The sequence below is a fragment of the Sinocyclocheilus anshuiensis genome, unplaced genomic scaffold (assembly GCF_001515605.1).
Source record: "Sinocyclocheilus anshuiensis isolate Anshui unplaced genomic scaffold, SAMN03320099.WGS_v1.1 scaffold536, whole genome shotgun sequence".
NCBI classification, from domain to species: Eukaryota; Metazoa; Chordata; class Actinopteri; order Cypriniformes; family Cyprinidae; genus Sinocyclocheilus; species Sinocyclocheilus anshuiensis.
The window spans coordinates 1,790,809-1,810,017 of NW_015557179.1; the positions used below are offsets into that span (position 1 = coordinate 1,790,809).

The 19,209-nt window shown below is 38.2% G+C and overlaps 1 protein-coding gene across 1 annotated transcript; it reads left to right on the forward strand.

Moving 5' to 3' along the window:
- Window positions 1-7,201: 7,201 nt before the first annotated feature.
- Window positions 7,202-17,715, forward strand: LOC107678530 (uncharacterized protein C7orf72-like). The gene is made up of 9 exons (XM_016473813.1): window positions 7,202-7,733; window positions 7,856-7,911; window positions 11,829-11,899; window positions 12,356-12,494; window positions 13,665-13,732; window positions 13,893-13,934; window positions 14,078-14,185; window positions 14,272-14,373; window positions 17,581-17,715. The coding sequence occupies exons 1-9, from the start codon at window positions 7,202-7,204 to the stop codon at window positions 17,711-17,713; spliced, it is 1,251 nt and encodes a 416-aa protein (XP_016329299.1). The 3' UTR covers window positions 17,714-17,715.
- Window positions 17,716-19,209: the final 1,494 nt, after the last annotated feature.

The following is a 19,209-nucleotide window of genomic DNA, read 5'->3' on the forward strand; positions in this document are numbered from 1 at the left end:
TATGTGAAGGAAAAATCAAAAGGGTGTGGAGTTTATGCATGCTCCCAACTATGGAAGCATATGGGTAGCAAAATTCAATTTAAAATGCAATATGCAAAATGGCAATGCAGTATTCAAAACGGCAACGCAATATTCAAAATGGCAATGTATTTCTGTTTTTAAATTTATATTTTCCAGCCATTGTTCTCAGATACATTAAATGAATGCTTATAAAATGCTCAGATTAATGCAAAAAATATATATTCTGTATTGTAAAGTAATTGTGTCTTGCAAAGAAAATGAAATAATTCAATCTGGGGGAGGGGGGAGTGAATAACCAGCTCTCTCTTCCACCTTCAATACCACGACTGAGGTGAGACCCTTGAGCAAGCCACCGAACCCCCAACTGCTCCCCAGGCGCCGCAGCAATATGGCTATCCACTGCTCCGGGTGTGTGTTCACAGTGTGTGTGTGTTCACTACTGTGTGTGTGCACTTGGATGGGTTAAATGCAGAGCACTAATTCCGAGTATGAGACACCATACTTGGCCACATGTCACTTCACTCTCACTAGTCTATAGTCTCAAATATAGCCTACTTTATAATCAAACTGTCACAACACAGTGTAATTTTAATTACCTCATCTGTCGACATGATGTCGGTGAATTGCAGAGCTGGTGCAAACACATCGCTATGATTAGATGCTTTCTTAACTGCTGTCTTCTCACCGCTGTCATCTTTGTTGTGTGTTTATTTTGTTATTGAGAGGAAAGTGCGCATTACATATTTACATATTCATCTAAACGACACTCTCAGCAGCATGGACGGCGTTGGGATGTTAGTTAACTGTAAGTATTTCCAACTTATGTTTACTTTTAAGCAAATTAACGAAAAATAACTGTAATACCAGGGCCTTGAATCACGTTCAGTCTGTTTTTGTACGTTGAGTGTGCACGAGTACGCGCATGAGCACATATGTTGCTGGCTGCAATTCACTTAATGGCTAATCGCTAATAACAGAAGTTTCTGAATTCTACATATCACCCCTTTAAGACATAAAAATGAGAATAATGTAGCACTATACTGTTAAAAATAAAGGTTCTTTATTGGTGTCAATGGTTTCATGAAACCATTGCATAAAAGGTTCTTTATAGTGGAAAAAGTTATTCAGATTAGGCTATTAAAAGTGTTTTTTTACACTAAGAAAAATGGTTCTTTTAGAAACTTGACTTAAATGTTCTTTAGGGCAGTGTTTCCCAACCTTTTTTTAGTCGCGGCACCCTTTGGAAATTTTAACAACCTTGTGGCACCCTTCAAAATTAATTTTGTCACAATATTTGAATTTCTAACATCGATATGATAATTTGAAAAGTATAGATATTCCAGACGGCACCCCAGGGTGCCGCAGCACCCCGGTTGGGAAACACTGCTTTAGGGAACCCAAATGGATCTATGGCATTGAAAATATGCGAGACCTTCACTTTTAGGATTGTAGAAGTAATTGATTTAATAATGCTGGCGTACTGCTGTGAGACATCAAGATAAATGCCAGTGCATTTTGTTTACAAAATAAATGAATTTCAATCTTGATTTTTAAACCCTGTAATACTTTATGTACCAGACAGTAAAAGGCACTTTAAGGCCTTTAAATGAGCACCTTATTAGAGAGGAAATAAATAAGCATCATCTGAGCAATCATTGCTGTCTCTCCCTCTTTCTGTTTCTCTTTTTATTTCTCACACTTGCACTCACAGTCTCCCACTTTCTTTTTCACAGTCCCAGGTGTCATTGCAGGTCAGCGTCCATCCTGGGTCTGTTGTCTAATTAACAAGACACAGCCAAAAAGAACCCTGGCCAAAAAGAAAATAAACACACATAGTCCAGAAATAAATGTCATCGGAAATTGAAAAATAAGTGGTAACTAACAAGTTCATCAAGACAAACTTTGAAGTTGTGTCTGAAAGTTTACAAAATTTTAAAAGCCTTTATGTTTGAAGGTTGTCACAATCAAATTCATAGGTTCAATTTTGTTTGGACCCAAACATTCTTTAAAATGTCGAACGACTTGAGGGTGAGTACATTATGACAGAATTTTCATTTTCTGATTGAACCAACCCTTTAAGAGTTAAGAGACAGAAAAACACTGACAGACTGACAGAAATTGCAGAGTGATACATGAGACATGAAAGCAGCACTGATATGTTGCCTTTGTGTCAATAAAATTAGCCCAATGTTTGTCTGTTTCTATGTGGGTTAATAGCACTGTGTGCAAAGAAGATAAGTTTCAGGTCCACCCTACTATTCCACCTCAAAACTGATTAGTTATCAGGGCAGGACTTAGGGGGCCGGGGGCCCCTGGGCTTGAGGTTATGTTTGGGCCCTATACCTATAAATGCCCTCAACTAGAACATCATTATGGAGTAACACAAAAATACACAAAAACTGCTGTTTGTTCTGTTTTCTTCTTGACTGAGCAAAACGGAATGTTGTGTCTGAAAGTTAGTACTCAGTAACTTGTTGTTTATTGCACATTTGAAATCGTGCAGATATTCGGAAAAACAGGACTCTTGTTTGTGGGATAGGCTAAGTCCTATATCATAGGCATATGTTATAAAAACAGAAACTCATTAAATGGCTATTTATTTTTTTTTTTAATCATTTTGATGACATTTCTGCCCCACTATGTGTGATGGCAGTGAGACGGGAGAGAGTGCTCAGAACTCTTCAGGTCGCATATATCATCCTCTGTAAAGAGAATATATGTGATTTTATTTTTCTAAATGTACGCTCTTGAGCTAAATGCTTAATGGAGCTGTTTCAAGTAGCCTTGTGATCAAATTAATCGGCGCAGATGCGATTCAATACGTTTGTCCTTCTTCTTTGTGAAATAATCATAAATACCAGTTTATGCTGTTTGATTATGGCCTCAAAGGTAGTAGTTGGAAGCCGTTAGCCCAGCTGGCCCATTTAGTCCTTGCGTGCACAGTGGAAATCCGGCTAATAATTTCTGACTGGCATAACTCAACAAATCAAACAAATGTAAGCGGGCAAAAGCGGGGCCCCTACAAAGCAGGGCCCATGGGCTGCAGCCCAGTCAAGCCCAATGGTAAGTCCGACCATGCTTGTTACTCTAAACTTAAACATGTAAGTCTGTCAGATAGCACAAAGGCTGGAGTAAAATAATAAATATGTGAAAAAATTATTTAATAGGCCACTCTATCAAAAGAGTAAACAACTTCAAGCCAAGTATATTTGGAATACTAAGTTATACTGTTGTTAAGTTCATCAAATAAAAGATTTATTAAAAGTATATAGGCCAAATATAAATTGACTTGTTCTAATAAGTACATTAATAGACAAAGTATATACCCTCTTATATTTTAAAAGTATATTAATAGCACAGCTGAATAAACTTAGCAGTCATACTCAAATGGACCTTTTTCACATTTCCGGGGTTCTCAGAAGCAAAAGTCATTATAGTTAAGTAAACTTCTATAGTGATGAAATGAAATTACAACATGTATAATTGTAGTGTTCCCATTTGCCCCAAAAGCAAAAGAAAAAAAAAAGTACCAAATTTGCCCTCAGCCATTATATTAGCAGCAGCATTAACCAGTTGTCTGTAATTCAATGCCAAGGTAGTATCATAAAGTATAGTGTTATAAATGTACATAAAAAATATAAAAAGATTTAATTTATGATGTTAAATGTTAAGACTGTGGAAACGCATCATCACAGTTTGTGAAAAGGGTCCATATTTGACTCTCAGCAGCATAACTGATGAATGAGAATCAAGTATTTCAGATAACAGTGGAATAAAGTGAATTCAGTCAAAACAGGCTGAAGGTCTGCGCCAAGTGGTGCATGGGGCTTGCAAGCTCTAAAACCAATTAAAATTTTGAAGAAACCATAACTCAGGTTTATACATTGACAGTATGTTGGCTTGACTAACAAACTCCACAGCAGCTTCTCACACTATCTCTCTCTCCTTTTTCATCCCTTTCATTTCCCTTTCTTTCCAACCCTCTATTTTCCTTTCTCTCATGTCATCTTCTTAAATATACAGTTGCATGAATTTTTTTCTAGATGAATGAGGCTTACCCAAATTAGCCACTTTGGTGCACGGCTGGGCACCATGGGATGGGTGTGCGGCTATTTAAATAATGTCAGGGCCTGCGAAGGGAAGGAGGGAGCAGACAAGCAGACTAATAACCAGATTTCAGCTCTCTCACTCTGTCTTTCTCTCCCCTTTCCCTCTCTCTCTCTCTGAAGAAAATTATTTCTTGGACTAAAAATACCCATATCCCTGCCAAAAATACTTTCATCTCCAAGCACCAAAGATGTTCTAATTCATTAAGAGCTCCCCCACTGAATGAACCTCAAGCGAAAGAGAGCACGAGAACAAATAAATTAAGGACTGAGCATTAATTAAACGGAATAGCCACGCTGACGTTAACACAAAGCTTGTCACATGTTTTCAACATATTATTTGGCAATGTGAAGGTAGCATCTATACGGCACATTCCTGGTGAATTCTCGTTTCACCCGGGGCGCCGCTCTCACGGATCATGTAACACTGGTTTATCCAAATGCCTGAGGAGTCTTTTACCAATGGTGTTGCAAAAATGTCATCACACTGTTTTTGTCAGGGATAATATGGCCAATTAGTGTGAACACAGACCCAGGAAGATAAAAAACACAAATTGCAGGTCGTGTTTTGGATGGAGTTCATTCAGGAGTACAATAATTTATAGAAGTGAGCAGCACTCTATGGCATTTCTAGGCCTATTAATTCTTAATTGTTTACAGAGGAATTTGTTTATGTCTCTGCAAACACCACTGCGGTTGTTTGTGTCTTCAAACACACAGGCGGTGCATTACTGAACGAAAATGCAAATTGAAGCATAAATAACATAAATGACTGTTAAATGACTGTCAAATGACCTTGATTAATTCAATTAACCATCATAAACCTTTTGATCGGTTTGCGCATCTTAATGAGCACCATCTCGTTGTATATTTTCGCATTGGTGAGCATGAGTTTCTAGTTTTACTGGTCACTGGTTAGCTGGAAAGTCTTTGATTGTGTCACATGTGATTTTCCTTTGTGGTTCCTGGAGCATTTCAAATGTGGACCACTGCAAGTCATAAAAACTGCTATGCTTTTTGACTTTTTTTTTTAGAAAGCTTGTAAAGGAAAATTATTAATATTCAGCCTTGAAGCTTTATATTTAAGGTTACATCTAGTCGAGCAGGACCTGCGGTCTGTTTTCTGCAGTAAAGAACATTAAGCCTGAGATAGAGTATCCAACTTTCATTTCTTTTGAAACAAAGCAAGCGTGTAAATTATTAAAGGGAGAGTCTGAATTTGAACCTCCACTGAAAACTGTGCTGACTTCCTGTTTTTGGATTTTCCTCTCTCTCTTGAACCGGAACTGAGATATTTTTCGACATAATTGAACGGGAGGGCGGGGATATTATACATGCAGAGCAACAATAAATAACTCTAATTGGACTATTTTTAACCCGCCGTTTCCAGTCCATACAGCTTCCTGCATGTTTGTTGGGTGTTTATGTTAACGAAGCTATCAGCGCTTATCACAGTCATCAGTACCATGTTGTGACACCCAGATATGCAAGGGCATTCTCATCAAGAGTGCAAGCACGCACAGCCATATTAATGACATAGCTGTTATTATAAACCAGTGTAAAGATGAATGTTGCATTTTTATCAAGACAACCATCTACTAATATTTGTCTACTGATGCAGACTCTAGATACATTTTGCTTCAGTGAACATACAGACCATATAGACCAAAACACCATAGACTAGAATATTTTTGGTATGCTGATTGTAGTCCAAAACTAGCTTAATTTTTAATGTTTTTATTTTAATATATTACTCCTGATAAATCATATAAGCAGGTACATAGGAAAAATAATAGCAAAAGATCAAACAAAAATTATGAATCCCACACAATGCTAATTTAATTCATGTTTAAACAATGCCTGATGAAGGTCGCATGACCGAAATGTTGTATTACAATTTGTAAGCAGTGTGCATATTAAAATGTAACATATTTGTTTGATTTCCCTTACGAAAAAGAAGTTTATTCAAGTGTGCTATTAGTATACTTCTTTTAAACTAAAAATAGGAAAGTATACTTTTAGTCTACTTTTATGTACTTCTCAGAAATGGGCTTTATGTACTTCTCAGAAATATACTTAAAATTACATTTAAGTATACTTGACTTATACTTAGAAAAAGTCTAAATATATTTTAGCTATAATTGTGCTCCTAGAATCCGTGTTTTCATTGTTATACTGTAGGGGGCGCTAGTACACATCTTCTGTACAGAATTTCCAAAAAACACAAGTGAAGAAGAAACCGAAACAACAGATGCTTCCACATGTATTCTAACACGATCATCAGACATAAAACAGTAACAAAACTGTATAACATCCTAAAATAAACTTGAAGTATACTACTTTTTGGTGAGGGTTACCATAAGAAATTCATTTAAATCATGCTTTAGAGCTTTTGATTTTTAATAACAGCGACAAGGCTCAAAATAAAGCACCTTTCTCTCACTGTGTTGCTTCTGCATACCTTATGATTCCTAACTGCTAACAGTACATAAAAAAAAAAAAAAAACATTCACTTGGTCTACATTTCTATAGTGAAAGTGTATGTATGTATGTGTGTATAGATAGATTTCACATGTGAAACTGCCAAAAGGTGTCTTGTAAGTGGTAGGGTTATGCTTAGGGTGTAGTAATGATATTCGACTTTATGTAAGAACCACCTTCACAGTGTGAATCACCGTCATAGCTCAAATTGTCTGATCTAGGGTTCCACCTAGTGACCATTACATGATATTGCGGTTAGTTATTTTACACATCCTATATGCAGTAGCACTCAAATCTACCAATCATCATTACTTCTACTAATTCACATTTACTGTTCAAATTAGATTAAAAACTAGAACTCCATGTAATTCTACTCAATAATGAGTTTTAGCATTGCTTGGAGTCCCAGCGTCAATTTACAGACACATGCCAGTAATTTGACCTCCCGCTGACTACAGTGACACAGGAGGCAATCTAATGACAAACTAATGACACAGTCTCCTGGCAACAGCGGACGCTGATGATTACACCTGTGGCTTCCATCTGCATAATCCCACATTCCCCACCACATCTAGAAGAGAGATTCAGCGTTTATGGAAATATTTTCTATTTATTGGTTAATTGTTTGCTTTTATAAATCATTAATGGAGGAGGAACGAGAACCTTATCGTGTAAGACTTCTCAAGGCGCCCTGTGTGAGTTCAGATGAAGTGAGCAGGTGGCTGTGCAGACGTATGAATCTCCCCTGTGGGAAGGGTCCAGAGGGAAGGTATGACTTTGAGAGCATCGTTGAGACAGATAGACATGCGTTCTCCAAATTCAATCGTGGAGCCCAGCTGCTTGATGAAAGAGCTCCTCTGGCACTACTGCGTGGCGATGTGTCTCTAATAGATCCGTGCTCCAGTCAACTGAGTGCAGGGGCACAGGTGTATCTGGAGCCAAAAAGCAGAACCCCATTCATCGATAAGGTTTACACTGCATCCGATCTGTGGGTTCCGGCAGGAGTGCGAGACAGGCCTCAGACTCCTCCAACCAGACCTTCAGCTCTGATATATGACATGTCTGAGCACAAGAGGTGGAACTCCAGGATGAAATCAGAGGCAGCATTGAAGGCAAACCTCGGCGGTAACTGCAATCTTTTTTGTTATACAAGTTTGGGCTGACTGCAGCAGTGTGTAACAAAAAGCAATTTAACAGTATTAGACTCTTACATATTTATTAACAAATTCCATCTACTTTGTTATCAGGTTGGACAAGTGCACAGAGTAAACACCCCTCTCAGGACAACCATGAAATGAATGTGGTCAGTCAAAGACATGCTCAATTATTCATCCCTGCTACTGTAATAATACTCCTTTATGCTGTTTGTGTGAAGCTTTAGCACTTTAACATTTACATTTAGTCATTTAGCAGACGCTTTTATCTAAAGCGACTTACAAATGAGGACAATGGAAGCAAACAAAATCAAGAAAAGAGCAATGATACGTAAGTGCTATAACAAGTCTCAGTTAGCTTAACGCAGTACACGTAGCAAGGTTTTTTTTTATTATATAATAAATAAAAAGAAAACAGATAGAATAGAAAAAGAATAGAGCAAGCTAGTGCTAGAGGCCTTTTTTGCTTTGTTAATTGTATAATAAAAAAAGAAAAGAAATAGAATACAAAAAGAATAGAGAAGCTAGTGTGATTATTTTTTAAGAAAACAAGCAGTTAGTAAATGAATAGAGAGTGCTAGAGTTAGAGGGTCAAATAAAGATGGAAGAGATGTGTTTTTAGTCGATTCTTGAAGATGGCTAAGGATTCAGCTGCTCGGATTGCGTTGGGCAGGTCATTCCACCAGGAGGGAACAGTTCATTTAAAAGTCTGTGAAAGTGATTTTGTGCCTCGTGGTTAGTGCGTCGACTCAACATATAGCGCATCTGCACCCAGGGGCGGATTTAGTGAATTGGGGGCCCCAGGCAAAATATAGGAATGGGGCCCTATACATTTGCACACATTTTCAATGAACATTCATTCTCTGCCAGTAGGAGGCGCTTTTGGAATGTCAGAAATATAGAATGAGAAAAGCGTGAAAAAATATAGCCTATATTGACCAGGAAAGTCCACTGGTGAGTTACCAGCGTAAGCCTGTGTGCAAAGGCTGTCTAATACTAAACTTTAAAATACATTTATTTTTAGTTATTTTAACTACAAATTTAAATAAAACTGAAAAAAATACCTTCTCATAAATGAGTAAGCGGCATTTAAAACAATTATAAACATATAATACACACTGTTTCTCAATATTTAATTACAGCTTCAAATGCATAATATTTTCATCTCCTTCAAGCAGGATACACAAAAAGCCTGTTGGACGGTTGTCGTGGTAATAAACACAGTAAACAGCAACCGTTCGCGTGTCAGCGCTTAATGCTTATATCCTATATAAAAAGCATTTTAGGGGGCCCTTGGCTTTTGAGGGCCCAAGGCAGTCGCCTACCTTCGCCTAATGGGTAAGTCCGCCCCTGTCTGCACCCACAGCGACCCGAGTTCGATTCCCATCTCGAGGTCCTTTGCTGATGATCCCTCTCCGCCCAATGGACCTTTTTCACATTTCCGGGTTTCTCAGAAGCGGAAGTCGTCATAGTTGGGTTAACTTGAAGAGCAGTGAATGGGAGAGTACCACAAATATATATTTTTTGCATTTCCATTTGCTCAAATAGCAATAGAAAAACTCCACGATAGTGTTTTCATGACTTTCAATAAAAGGGAATAAAACTGAGAGAGACTGATAACAGCAGTCAGAAGAGAGAACGATGTCAAATTTACCATCCCTCCCATAGACGCTGCATTAGAAACACCCGCGCATTAGCGTAAACTAGTTTTTTTTTGTAATTTGATGCAAAGGTAATATAATACAAAGAATAGTGTTATAAATGTACATACATTTAAAAAAAAATACAAATGTGAAAACCTTTCGAGGATTTATGATGCTGATGACCGTTAAACGCGTCATCACAGTCTTGTGAAAAGGGTCCATACTTTCCTGTCATCTCTCCACTGTCCTCTCAAAATAAAAAGGCCCAAAAAGCCCAAAAACATATCATTAAAAAAAAGCTTCAATTTATCCACTAACTTTAAACCAAATCTTATTTTCTTTTAGTAATTTTTATAGTGTGCCAGACTAATTTAGGGTGTCTCTGTTGCACATCACAGCACACGATCCGATCTCATCATGTAACAGGCTCTCCGCCGATTGAGTTGCAGTGTGAATGGAGCTGAATGATCTGCTGCATTGACACTCGTTCATTAGTGTTTCTCGCGTTACCCAATCAGAGCTCTGTGCGCGTCCCGAGGAACAGTTATTGCGTTGGAGACAACCGACACTTTTAAACCCAAACACTTTGCAGTTATTCGGATTTTCCCACTGATGGTGAATTCAAGTAGCTGAGTATCATGATCATGAAGCGGCCGGTCCAGTGCGCTCCTCCTCCGGCTGTGGTTGTGGGGCCTAAAGGCTGGAGGGATGCGACTGTCCGCTCGATTCTGCGCCCCGAGGATCTTCTGCGTCAAACTCACGCAGATCAACGGCACTCATCTACACGCTACCGCGGCCACAGCGTTGGGACTTTTACCTCCAGACTTCCTCAGTTAACAGCTCACAGTGTGAACAGCAGCGTCGATAAGGAGCACAATGAGAGTGACTCCGAAAAAAAAGAGGAATTCCGACCTAAATTCATTGGAAGTATGGTAATGTAGGCCTACCTCAGAAGTTGAAACGGTGGCTAATTTATTACAATACAAATAATCAAGCAGCGATGTGCCTATTTGCCATTATAAAACTGATAGTACTGATTTTACGGCACTAAACATTAAATATTCATATGAAATGAGCTTGAAAGAAATAGTTCACTCAAAAATTAACATTCTGTCATCATTTACTTATGTTGCTCCAAACACATGACTTTTCTCTCTTCCTTGGAGCATAAAAGGAGAAAAGGAGAAGAATTGCATGTACTGGTTACTTTTATACATGCAGGTACTATGAATGTGGATGGAGCTTTTAATCTTCAAATCTTCAAAAACAAAAGCACCACAAAGGTGTCAAAAATTGTTTATACAATTTGTGTTTCTATATTCTGAGAATCTAAACTAGTTTTGTGCAAGGAACAGACCTTGTTATTCATTCGTTAACTTCTGACTTCTATGAGAGAAGTAGCCATGCTCAATTTCTGAATGAATCGTTCATTTGACTTGGATGTTTTTGATAAGCTGGACTATCTGAATAATTTGTTTATGAATTGAACTGATCTGTCTCTTAAGTTTAACTTAGTGACCCTGTTTACATGAAGATTATTTAACAAGGTTTGGGAGGAGCACGTACGGGTAATTCAACCAATCAGCATGGAAAGAGGCCTGTGTTTATGGTCGCCTGATTTTGCCAAGTAAGACATGTTCCTGGATCAACATCTTTTGTTGATCCTGGATCAACATAACTGTCCAAAAATACAGACTTAACCCAATCCCTACCCCTAAACCTAAACCTACCCATAATTTATTCCTAAAAACAGTGTGAAATGATAGCTGATTAACAAGGGTGTAGAAGCACCTAACCCTGATTGTAAGCCTAAAACAGATATTTCATGAAAAGTTATCCCTCAGTTCTGATTGGTTGATAGGAATGTTGTTTCAGGATCAACAAGGATGTTGTTCCAGGAACATGTTGTACTTGGTCAAATCACGCTCACCCTGTGTTTATAGCCGTCCCTCACCTCTGTTCCGAGACAGTTTTGCAGTATCCCTCTGCCACTCCAAAGCCTGGTTCCTATCCCAGTCAAGGATTGGGGAGTACTCTGAGTTTGGGCCAAATTCCGAGCTTGGAGTCTTCCCTCGGACAGCACGCCAAATACACATATGTCTGTTTCTCAATCCAAACTTTTGTTATGGCTTCATATGTGGCATAAAGCACATGCATAGAGTCATCACCTACTTTTATATTTTATGGTGCTTTGCATCTTTCTTTAAAACATAAAGGATCCAGTGCACGTTCATTGTCAAAAGAGCTAAAACTAGTATATTCTTCAAATTCCCCCCTTTTGTGTTCTTTGGAAGAAAGAAAGAATTGAAAGAAAGAAAGAACTTAACATATTTTATGTTTCCCTATTTTGTCACCCTTTTATATGGGACATTTGCTAAATTATTGCCATCTTTCCACTGTGTCTTTGTACTATCCCTTTATAGGGTGCAGAACCATCTGTTCTTTCTGATAGCCCAGCAGCTCGACAATACATCTACACCTCTGCAGCCCAAAGGTCTGATTAGTTGCTCTGAAAACTCTCTTAACAGCACAACTACCACATTTTATTTTCCAAGACTCTCTCAACTTGACCAACTTTTCAAAAGATTTCTCTTTTTACCATTTGTCTCTTTATACATTTGACATGCACTTTTATCCAAAACTTATAGTGCATGCAAGGTGTACTTCAGGGTATGCATTTTATCAATATATGTGTTCCCTGGGAATCAAACCCTTGACCTTGTCATTGCTAGAGCCATAGTAACACCTATGCTGGTGCAATGGTTATAAAAACAGCCTAGATCATTTGGTCACTTATCTTTCTTACTATAATTTCAACTGAAATCAATATTTCATGTCCATGTATTTATTTATTTGTTAAACACCCAAAAGCCAATGTGCCAGCTGAGTGTTTATATCCCTTATACATGTATTTATGTGATACATGTGATTGTAATATGCTCTGGTATAGAGCTTATGAGGATGTAGACTGGGACTTCAAGTTACCTCCTCGCCTCAAACCGCCCACGACTACTCTGGAGAAAATGGCTGACCCTGTGAGTCAACGTTTTGTGTTGAAGCGATACCACAGCAGGCCTGAGCTGTGGCAGGTGAGTCTGCTGCACTGGATGTGAGGTTACTTCCAGTGAAGATCTGAGACATTAAAGGAATAGTTCACCCCAAAATTTAAAATTGCTGACGATTTTGTCACCCTCAGGCCATCCAAGATGTCAATAATTTTGTTTCTTCATGGGAACAGATTTTGAGAAATGTAGCATTACATCACTTGCTCATCAATGGATCCTCTGCAGTGAATGGGTGCTGAAAGTATGAGAGTCCAAACAGCTGATAAAAACATTACAATAATCCACAAGTAATCCACACGACTCCAGGCCATCAATTCATGTCTTGTGAAGAGAAAAGCTGTGTGTTTGTAAGAAACCAATGTTTTTAACTGCAAACTGTTGCTTTCAGCTAAAATACAAGTCCATAATCCATAATATTGCTTTTTTCCAGTGAAAATAGGCCTTTTTTCTGAATCAGGAGAGAAATACAAGTGAAAACCGTTCTTAACAAATATGTTGGTGTATTTTGATTGTTTTTTGGTTATGGATTTGTTTGTTAACACAGCTTTTTCACTTCACAAGATCCTAATTGATAGACTGGAATTGTCATGTTGCACACACACACACGAGGGACGAGGAGACGCTGGAGAATATGTTGACAAGACTTTATTTGCACCAAGGAACCAAGGGAGACGGACACAGGAAGACGTTCCACGAAGACGTACACAGCGGACAGAGAACTAGGGACTGGGAACACTTTAAGGCTTGCCACATTAACGTCCTTTGGGCTTGCCACATTAACGTCCTCCGGGCTTGCCACATTAACGTCCTCAGGGCTTGCCACCTTAACGTCCTCAGGGCTTGCCACACTAACTGCCGGCTGACTCGACCCGGGAACGGCCGGCGGAGGGGTTCTGGAAACACCTGGGACAAATTAAACATGGGAAAGGAACACCTGGGGAGCAAGACACAGACAAAACATGGAACAGAGTCTGACAGGAATCGTGTGGATCACTTGTGGATTATTATGATGTTTATATCTGCTGTTTGAACTCGCATTCTGACGGCACCCATTCACTTCAGAGGATCCATTGGTGAGCAAGTAATGTAATGCTACATTTCTCCAAATCTGTTGCTTTGGATGGCCTGAAGGTGAGTACAATTTCAGCATTTTTGAATGAACTATTTCTTTAAGAGAGATTTCCTTGCTTTCAGGCCATTGGATCCCATTGGAACAAACATCAGTTACGTGCCACATTTAATGCAAGGAAACCCATCAGCTTGTATGTGATTCAAATAACCGTTTATTTTTTACAATTTTATTTTAGATTTATTCATTCTAAGAGTCTAAGCTTTTAGTGCATATTTACAAATGTATATCAGATTGTGTATTAAAAATTGTGTTGTTTCAAATATGTTTTCTATTATGTTTTCAATTAACAGCACCAGTCCATGTCCAAAATCAGGCCATATACCTTTATACTGGTAAGCAGATGCAGAGATCTTAGAGATCTCTAGTAAAGTACTGAACATTCCTAAACACACCTGTATATATTATAAATTCAAATCAAATCAGTTGCTTTCATTAAGGCTTTGAATGATTTTTGTGATCTCGCTGTACTGTACAGCGGTACGGTGGGCTCTGAGAACATGGATAGTGTGGACGTACCAGGAGAGGACTTCATCCCTCTGACTGTTCTGCGCACCACAATACCTCCTCACACCCCTGCCAGCTAGTATGACTCTGTTCTGTGTATCTGTATATACATCAAATCCATTCTACAGAACTTGTTATAAGGAAGGTGTTTTGTTTTCTCTGTAGCCGAACTACTATTCCTGGTTACACTGGAAAAGCCCGGTTTGACAGACCACAGACCTCAGGTGTCAGTCTGCCTTCTTTACCATATACTCCACAAACAGCAGGGTAAGTCATTTCAGCAGTTCAGATTAAGATATTTTGCTTTGTCTGCTATGGACTGGCCAACCCTCCAGGACATTTCCCTGCCTACGGCCTGAGACACTGGCATTGATTCCAGCATCTCTGTGATTTGGGAAATGGATGGATATATATTTTGCTTTGTAACATGATTATATTGACAATCACTGTTCTCTCATGAACCATAATGTAAATAAAAAAATGTTACTTAAAAAAAATATATATATATAGAACCTAATGACAATCACCAATTATAATGTAAAATACAAAAAAAGTCAATAATACAATGCTTGTGATATGGTAATTAGGGAATTTGCAGGGGAAATGTGCTTAATTTGCATGTAAATGTTGTCACAATAAGAAAAAAAAATATGAAAAAAAAAGTTTTTTTTTTTTGAGAACCTGGACATGTTTTCATAAGATTCAACCTTTAAGCCCTACTTACACATTTAATAATTATATTATATTATATTATATTATTGCTAACATTACACCTCACTGATAGACCACTTTGTCTCAGTAGGTGGCAGCAGTGCTTTGTATTTAGAAAGTTCTCTTGTAAGTTAACTTTTGTGGTCAACACCACAAAACTACACAACTTCTCTGAAATAAGTTACTTAGTTTATAATTTTATAAATAAATAAGAATATAAATATATATATATATACTATACTATACTATACTTCACATATGTATATATATATATACACACACACACACACTAAAAACATAATGGTGATCATATAATTATCTAATGTATAATGTCAATAAATGAAGCCTAATGTCATTGCATAGATTTGTGTCAGGTTTTAGTGGTACAGTAGTAAACATGCCCTGTAGCATTAAGCACGTCAGAGGATCACTCTGAAGAGGCGTTAGAGTGTTCATTTATCTTCTGATCTCTTTCTCTGTTTCTGTCTTAGTATGTGCAATGTCAAACTTATTTGTTTCAAGCTCCCGCATGTTCCCCTTCTGTTAGTGTCTGCCCTATATTTACAGCTCTTCAACACTCTCCAGCATGTGGCTCTGACTGGAGGTGTGTGAACAGTGTCTTACAGCATCACTTAGTAGAACCCACCATGATGTGTATGGCTGAACAAAGTTCAGGTCATCTTATAAAGCAGACAGGATGAATAAAGAATAGAAAGTGGAAGAGTATACTATAATTCTCCATTTTTAAAGTTAAAAAGGCAGGAAAAATCATGAGTCATTGATATTTTCTGTGGGTTTCTGAAGAGTCAAATCAGACAGACACTACCGGGAACAAAACCAGCCTAGCAGCGCTCTTCCACCCTCCGCCTGCAACAGCAAAACGTCCTCGGCTTTCAGAATGAGGCATCTGCAGCTCAAGTAAAGAGGAAGAAGGAGGAGGAGGTGTTTGAGAGAAGCACTGGAGGAAAACCAAACTCCTCACCCAGGGACCGGGTGGTTTTTTTGAAAACGTGTTTCCTAGCTGGGCCCCAGAAGAACTGGTTTACCGTCTTTTTGGAGCAGACCTCTCCAGATGGCCCTATCCAAAGCTGAGCTGCTCTTGTTGCCGGTGGTAATCGTGGTTTTTACTCAACCCAGATCCATTTTCCTGGAGTCACTGTTGCTCTGAAATCTGTTTCCTTTGCCGATAAAACAGGCCTCCCATCTCTTTTCCTTACAGCAGAAAGTCAGCACCTTTACAACTTCCTCTAACTCTCTCCTCCTCCTTATTTGGTGATAACTTAAATGTCTCCAAACCGTTTTTGTTCCTCTGCAGCTTTGGCAACACTCAGTCACTTGTGAGTGTCATAAGACACTGGCTTTGACATTGTTTGCTTTATGGAAAATCAGACAGAAGTGAATGAAATTCCCTTTTTCAAAGCATTTATAGACACAGTAGTTGACACATAATGAGTCTATGGACTTTTTCCATCAACATAAACATTTTAGGTAAAAATTTATTGGGATAGGTTATATAAGGAAAGTGTATATTTTAGGTCATATGACTCTTCCCCAGTTCTTTTACATTTTTAATTCACTCATTAGTTCAATCAAAATGGTCCTGCAGTGTGACAAATGATATATATATATATATATATATCATTTGTCACACTGCAGGACCATTTTGATTAATGGCTCTTTCAGGTGCAATATTCTTTGTAGCAATTTTCTTGCGTGTGAGGCCATTTTGATGCAAAGCGCTGATGGCTGCACGTGTTTTTTTGGAGGTAACCATTGCTAACAAGAACTCAGTGATAGGAAGCGCTTCTTCCCTCCTTTTATAGCAATCAGTCTGCTCTTACAATCTAATTAGTATGATAGTGATTAACCTGACTAGTACTCATTCACACTTTCATATGTGCTGCTGATATGATTAGTATGATGATTAGTATGAAGCCAGTGATGCTTTTAGCAATTATTTAAAATGCATCCGATCACTCTACGCAATAATCTAGAAACAATGTGAATGAACACATTATGGAAATGATCTGACTGCGTCTGTGTTCTTTAATTTGCGGTAAATCATTAAATCATCGGTAAATCACCCGCAGAAATTTCCACTCCCATTATCCGCTTTTTTGGAATTGCGCTCTCACGCTAATTTGCCCTGTTTAGTAAATCTGGCCCTATATATACTACTAACAAAGGAAATGAATGGGGCTATTTTTTTGTAGCATATATATATATATATATACACACACACACACACACACATTTCAGTACAGTTAATTATAATAAATTGATTCATGTCTTTTTTAACTACCTAAGTTATTAAATGACAGAATATTGCAGGGTCAGTACAAGTTAAGGTTGTTCAAAAGCATTTACCACAAAAATGTATTATATAAGTTATTTTAACTAATCATTCTTTTACATTAAAACTAGCAGCGAGGCACTTACAATGAAAGTGAATTGAGACCAATTTAAAATTTAAGATTTAAAAGCAGAAATGGGAAGCTTACATAACATTGAAAAAAAAAGGTTTAGTAAGAAATATATATTTTTTCTTCTCACTAAAATCATCTTAACATGCATATTGATTATGTCACGTGGCTTTGTGACTAAAACAGTGAGCATTTTAACATTTACAGATACAAATGTTAAGTTTTGTGGTAATCAACCATTTTTTGTGGTAATCAGGGTTATGCCCCAGTTGCTGTTGATTGAATCCACAATATTCCTTTAATTTGAACATTCCCAGTTTGACAAGTGTTCCATTTCTAGGAGCTGTTCTGGTACCTGGAGCACCCTTGACTACGGACACAAGGCTCCTCTGTCAGGAATGATCACTACTGTCCCACCGGGAAACCCTTACCTTCATCCCAAAGCCCCGGTACTTTCCATGAAAAAACTCTAAAAGCACAGCATGTTCCTTATAAAGAGAAGAATAAATGATGAAGAAGTGTGGGAAATGAAAGTCTCCCTTTTGATGAAATCCAATCTGTGTTTGTGAATAGATCTATAATGACGCAATGTCAATGACTGATTCTCTGAGCTCTGAATAATGAGATGCTTTATTAGCATAATTTCCCTTGATTTAGATGAGCGCTTCTGAAAATGTGGAGGTTAAGCCATTGTCTTAAACATTCAGTCTGGGTGTGTGTGTGCTTACGTATTTGACTATATTTGTGTCCATGCAGATAAATGAGTGAGTCAGTTTCTCACAGATCCTCTTTCGCATGCCTTTATTACTTTGGTTCATCCAAATAGCACTTACAAACTGCTTGTGGAGCTTAGAGCTACTTTGTGGTTATGCAGCAATAGCAATGCGAATAAAAGTTAACCTGTTATCTTAAAAGAAAACAAAAGACATGCATCTCTGAAATGCTCTAGTTTTGCACCCCAAGAACTGTGGTTTGGACAATAAAAGAAAGAATACCAGTGCAGCTTCACCTGCTTACAGGAAATAGGAACATGCTGGTTTCCTGTTTCCCCCTTTGTCATCTTTGCGCTTCTATGTCGAAAACAGTCCGCTCTGGAAGCAGCTCAGTCGAATCCACCAGTTAAAGAAAACACCAACTAAACTCATGACTGGAAAGTGCTCAAAGCCAAACAAATTCATTTATAAAAGTCCCAAACAGTGTTCAACTTATAAATCTCATGTTAAACACATGGAGCTGCGGAAATAAGATGTCATTCTAAGTTATGCTTTGCATTATGGGAAAACATTCTCTGTTTTCAGTTAGTTTGACAGCTGAGCCATGGTGGGAATAAAACCCTCTCTGTGGTATTTCCAGAGATGGAGATGTGGTTAACTGATAACTAACGTCCATCTTGGGGCCAATGAAAGGGATCAGACTAGACTTTTGTTTCAGGGTCTGAAGTGTTTTCTCTAAGGTGACCTTGGCTTCAGCCCATCACTATGAGCCCATGTAAGACAAAGTGAAGGCCTTTCCAAAATGAGACAGACTCAACAAAATAGATGTAAGTTGTTTAAACAGCCTCTTAGGTTGCTGAGATTTTCCTAATTATTTTTTAATAGTGAGATCTTCATCTACAAACTCTACAAAGATTTTAGGGGTCACCGCATCTGTGAGATACATTGATTTAAAGCTATTCCTGCAGTTCAGCAGTAATGCAGTGTGATGTGAAGCATAAAAGTGAACAGTTAATACATTTACTAAATTTGAAAGGTGCAGTCACATTAGCAAAATTGTAGAGATGTATGAAGCGCAGCTCACACAGAAGTCCCCCTCAAACCAAGCAACTTTATGTTGGACAGCGAAACAAACCCATGTAGCCCGCTTGAACCTGTTGTGCTCATCAGTCTGAAAAGCAAGCTGTGCTGTGATTGGCCAGCTATCCAGTGCGTTGTGATTGGCCAAATACCTCAAGCGTGTGACGGAAATGTTA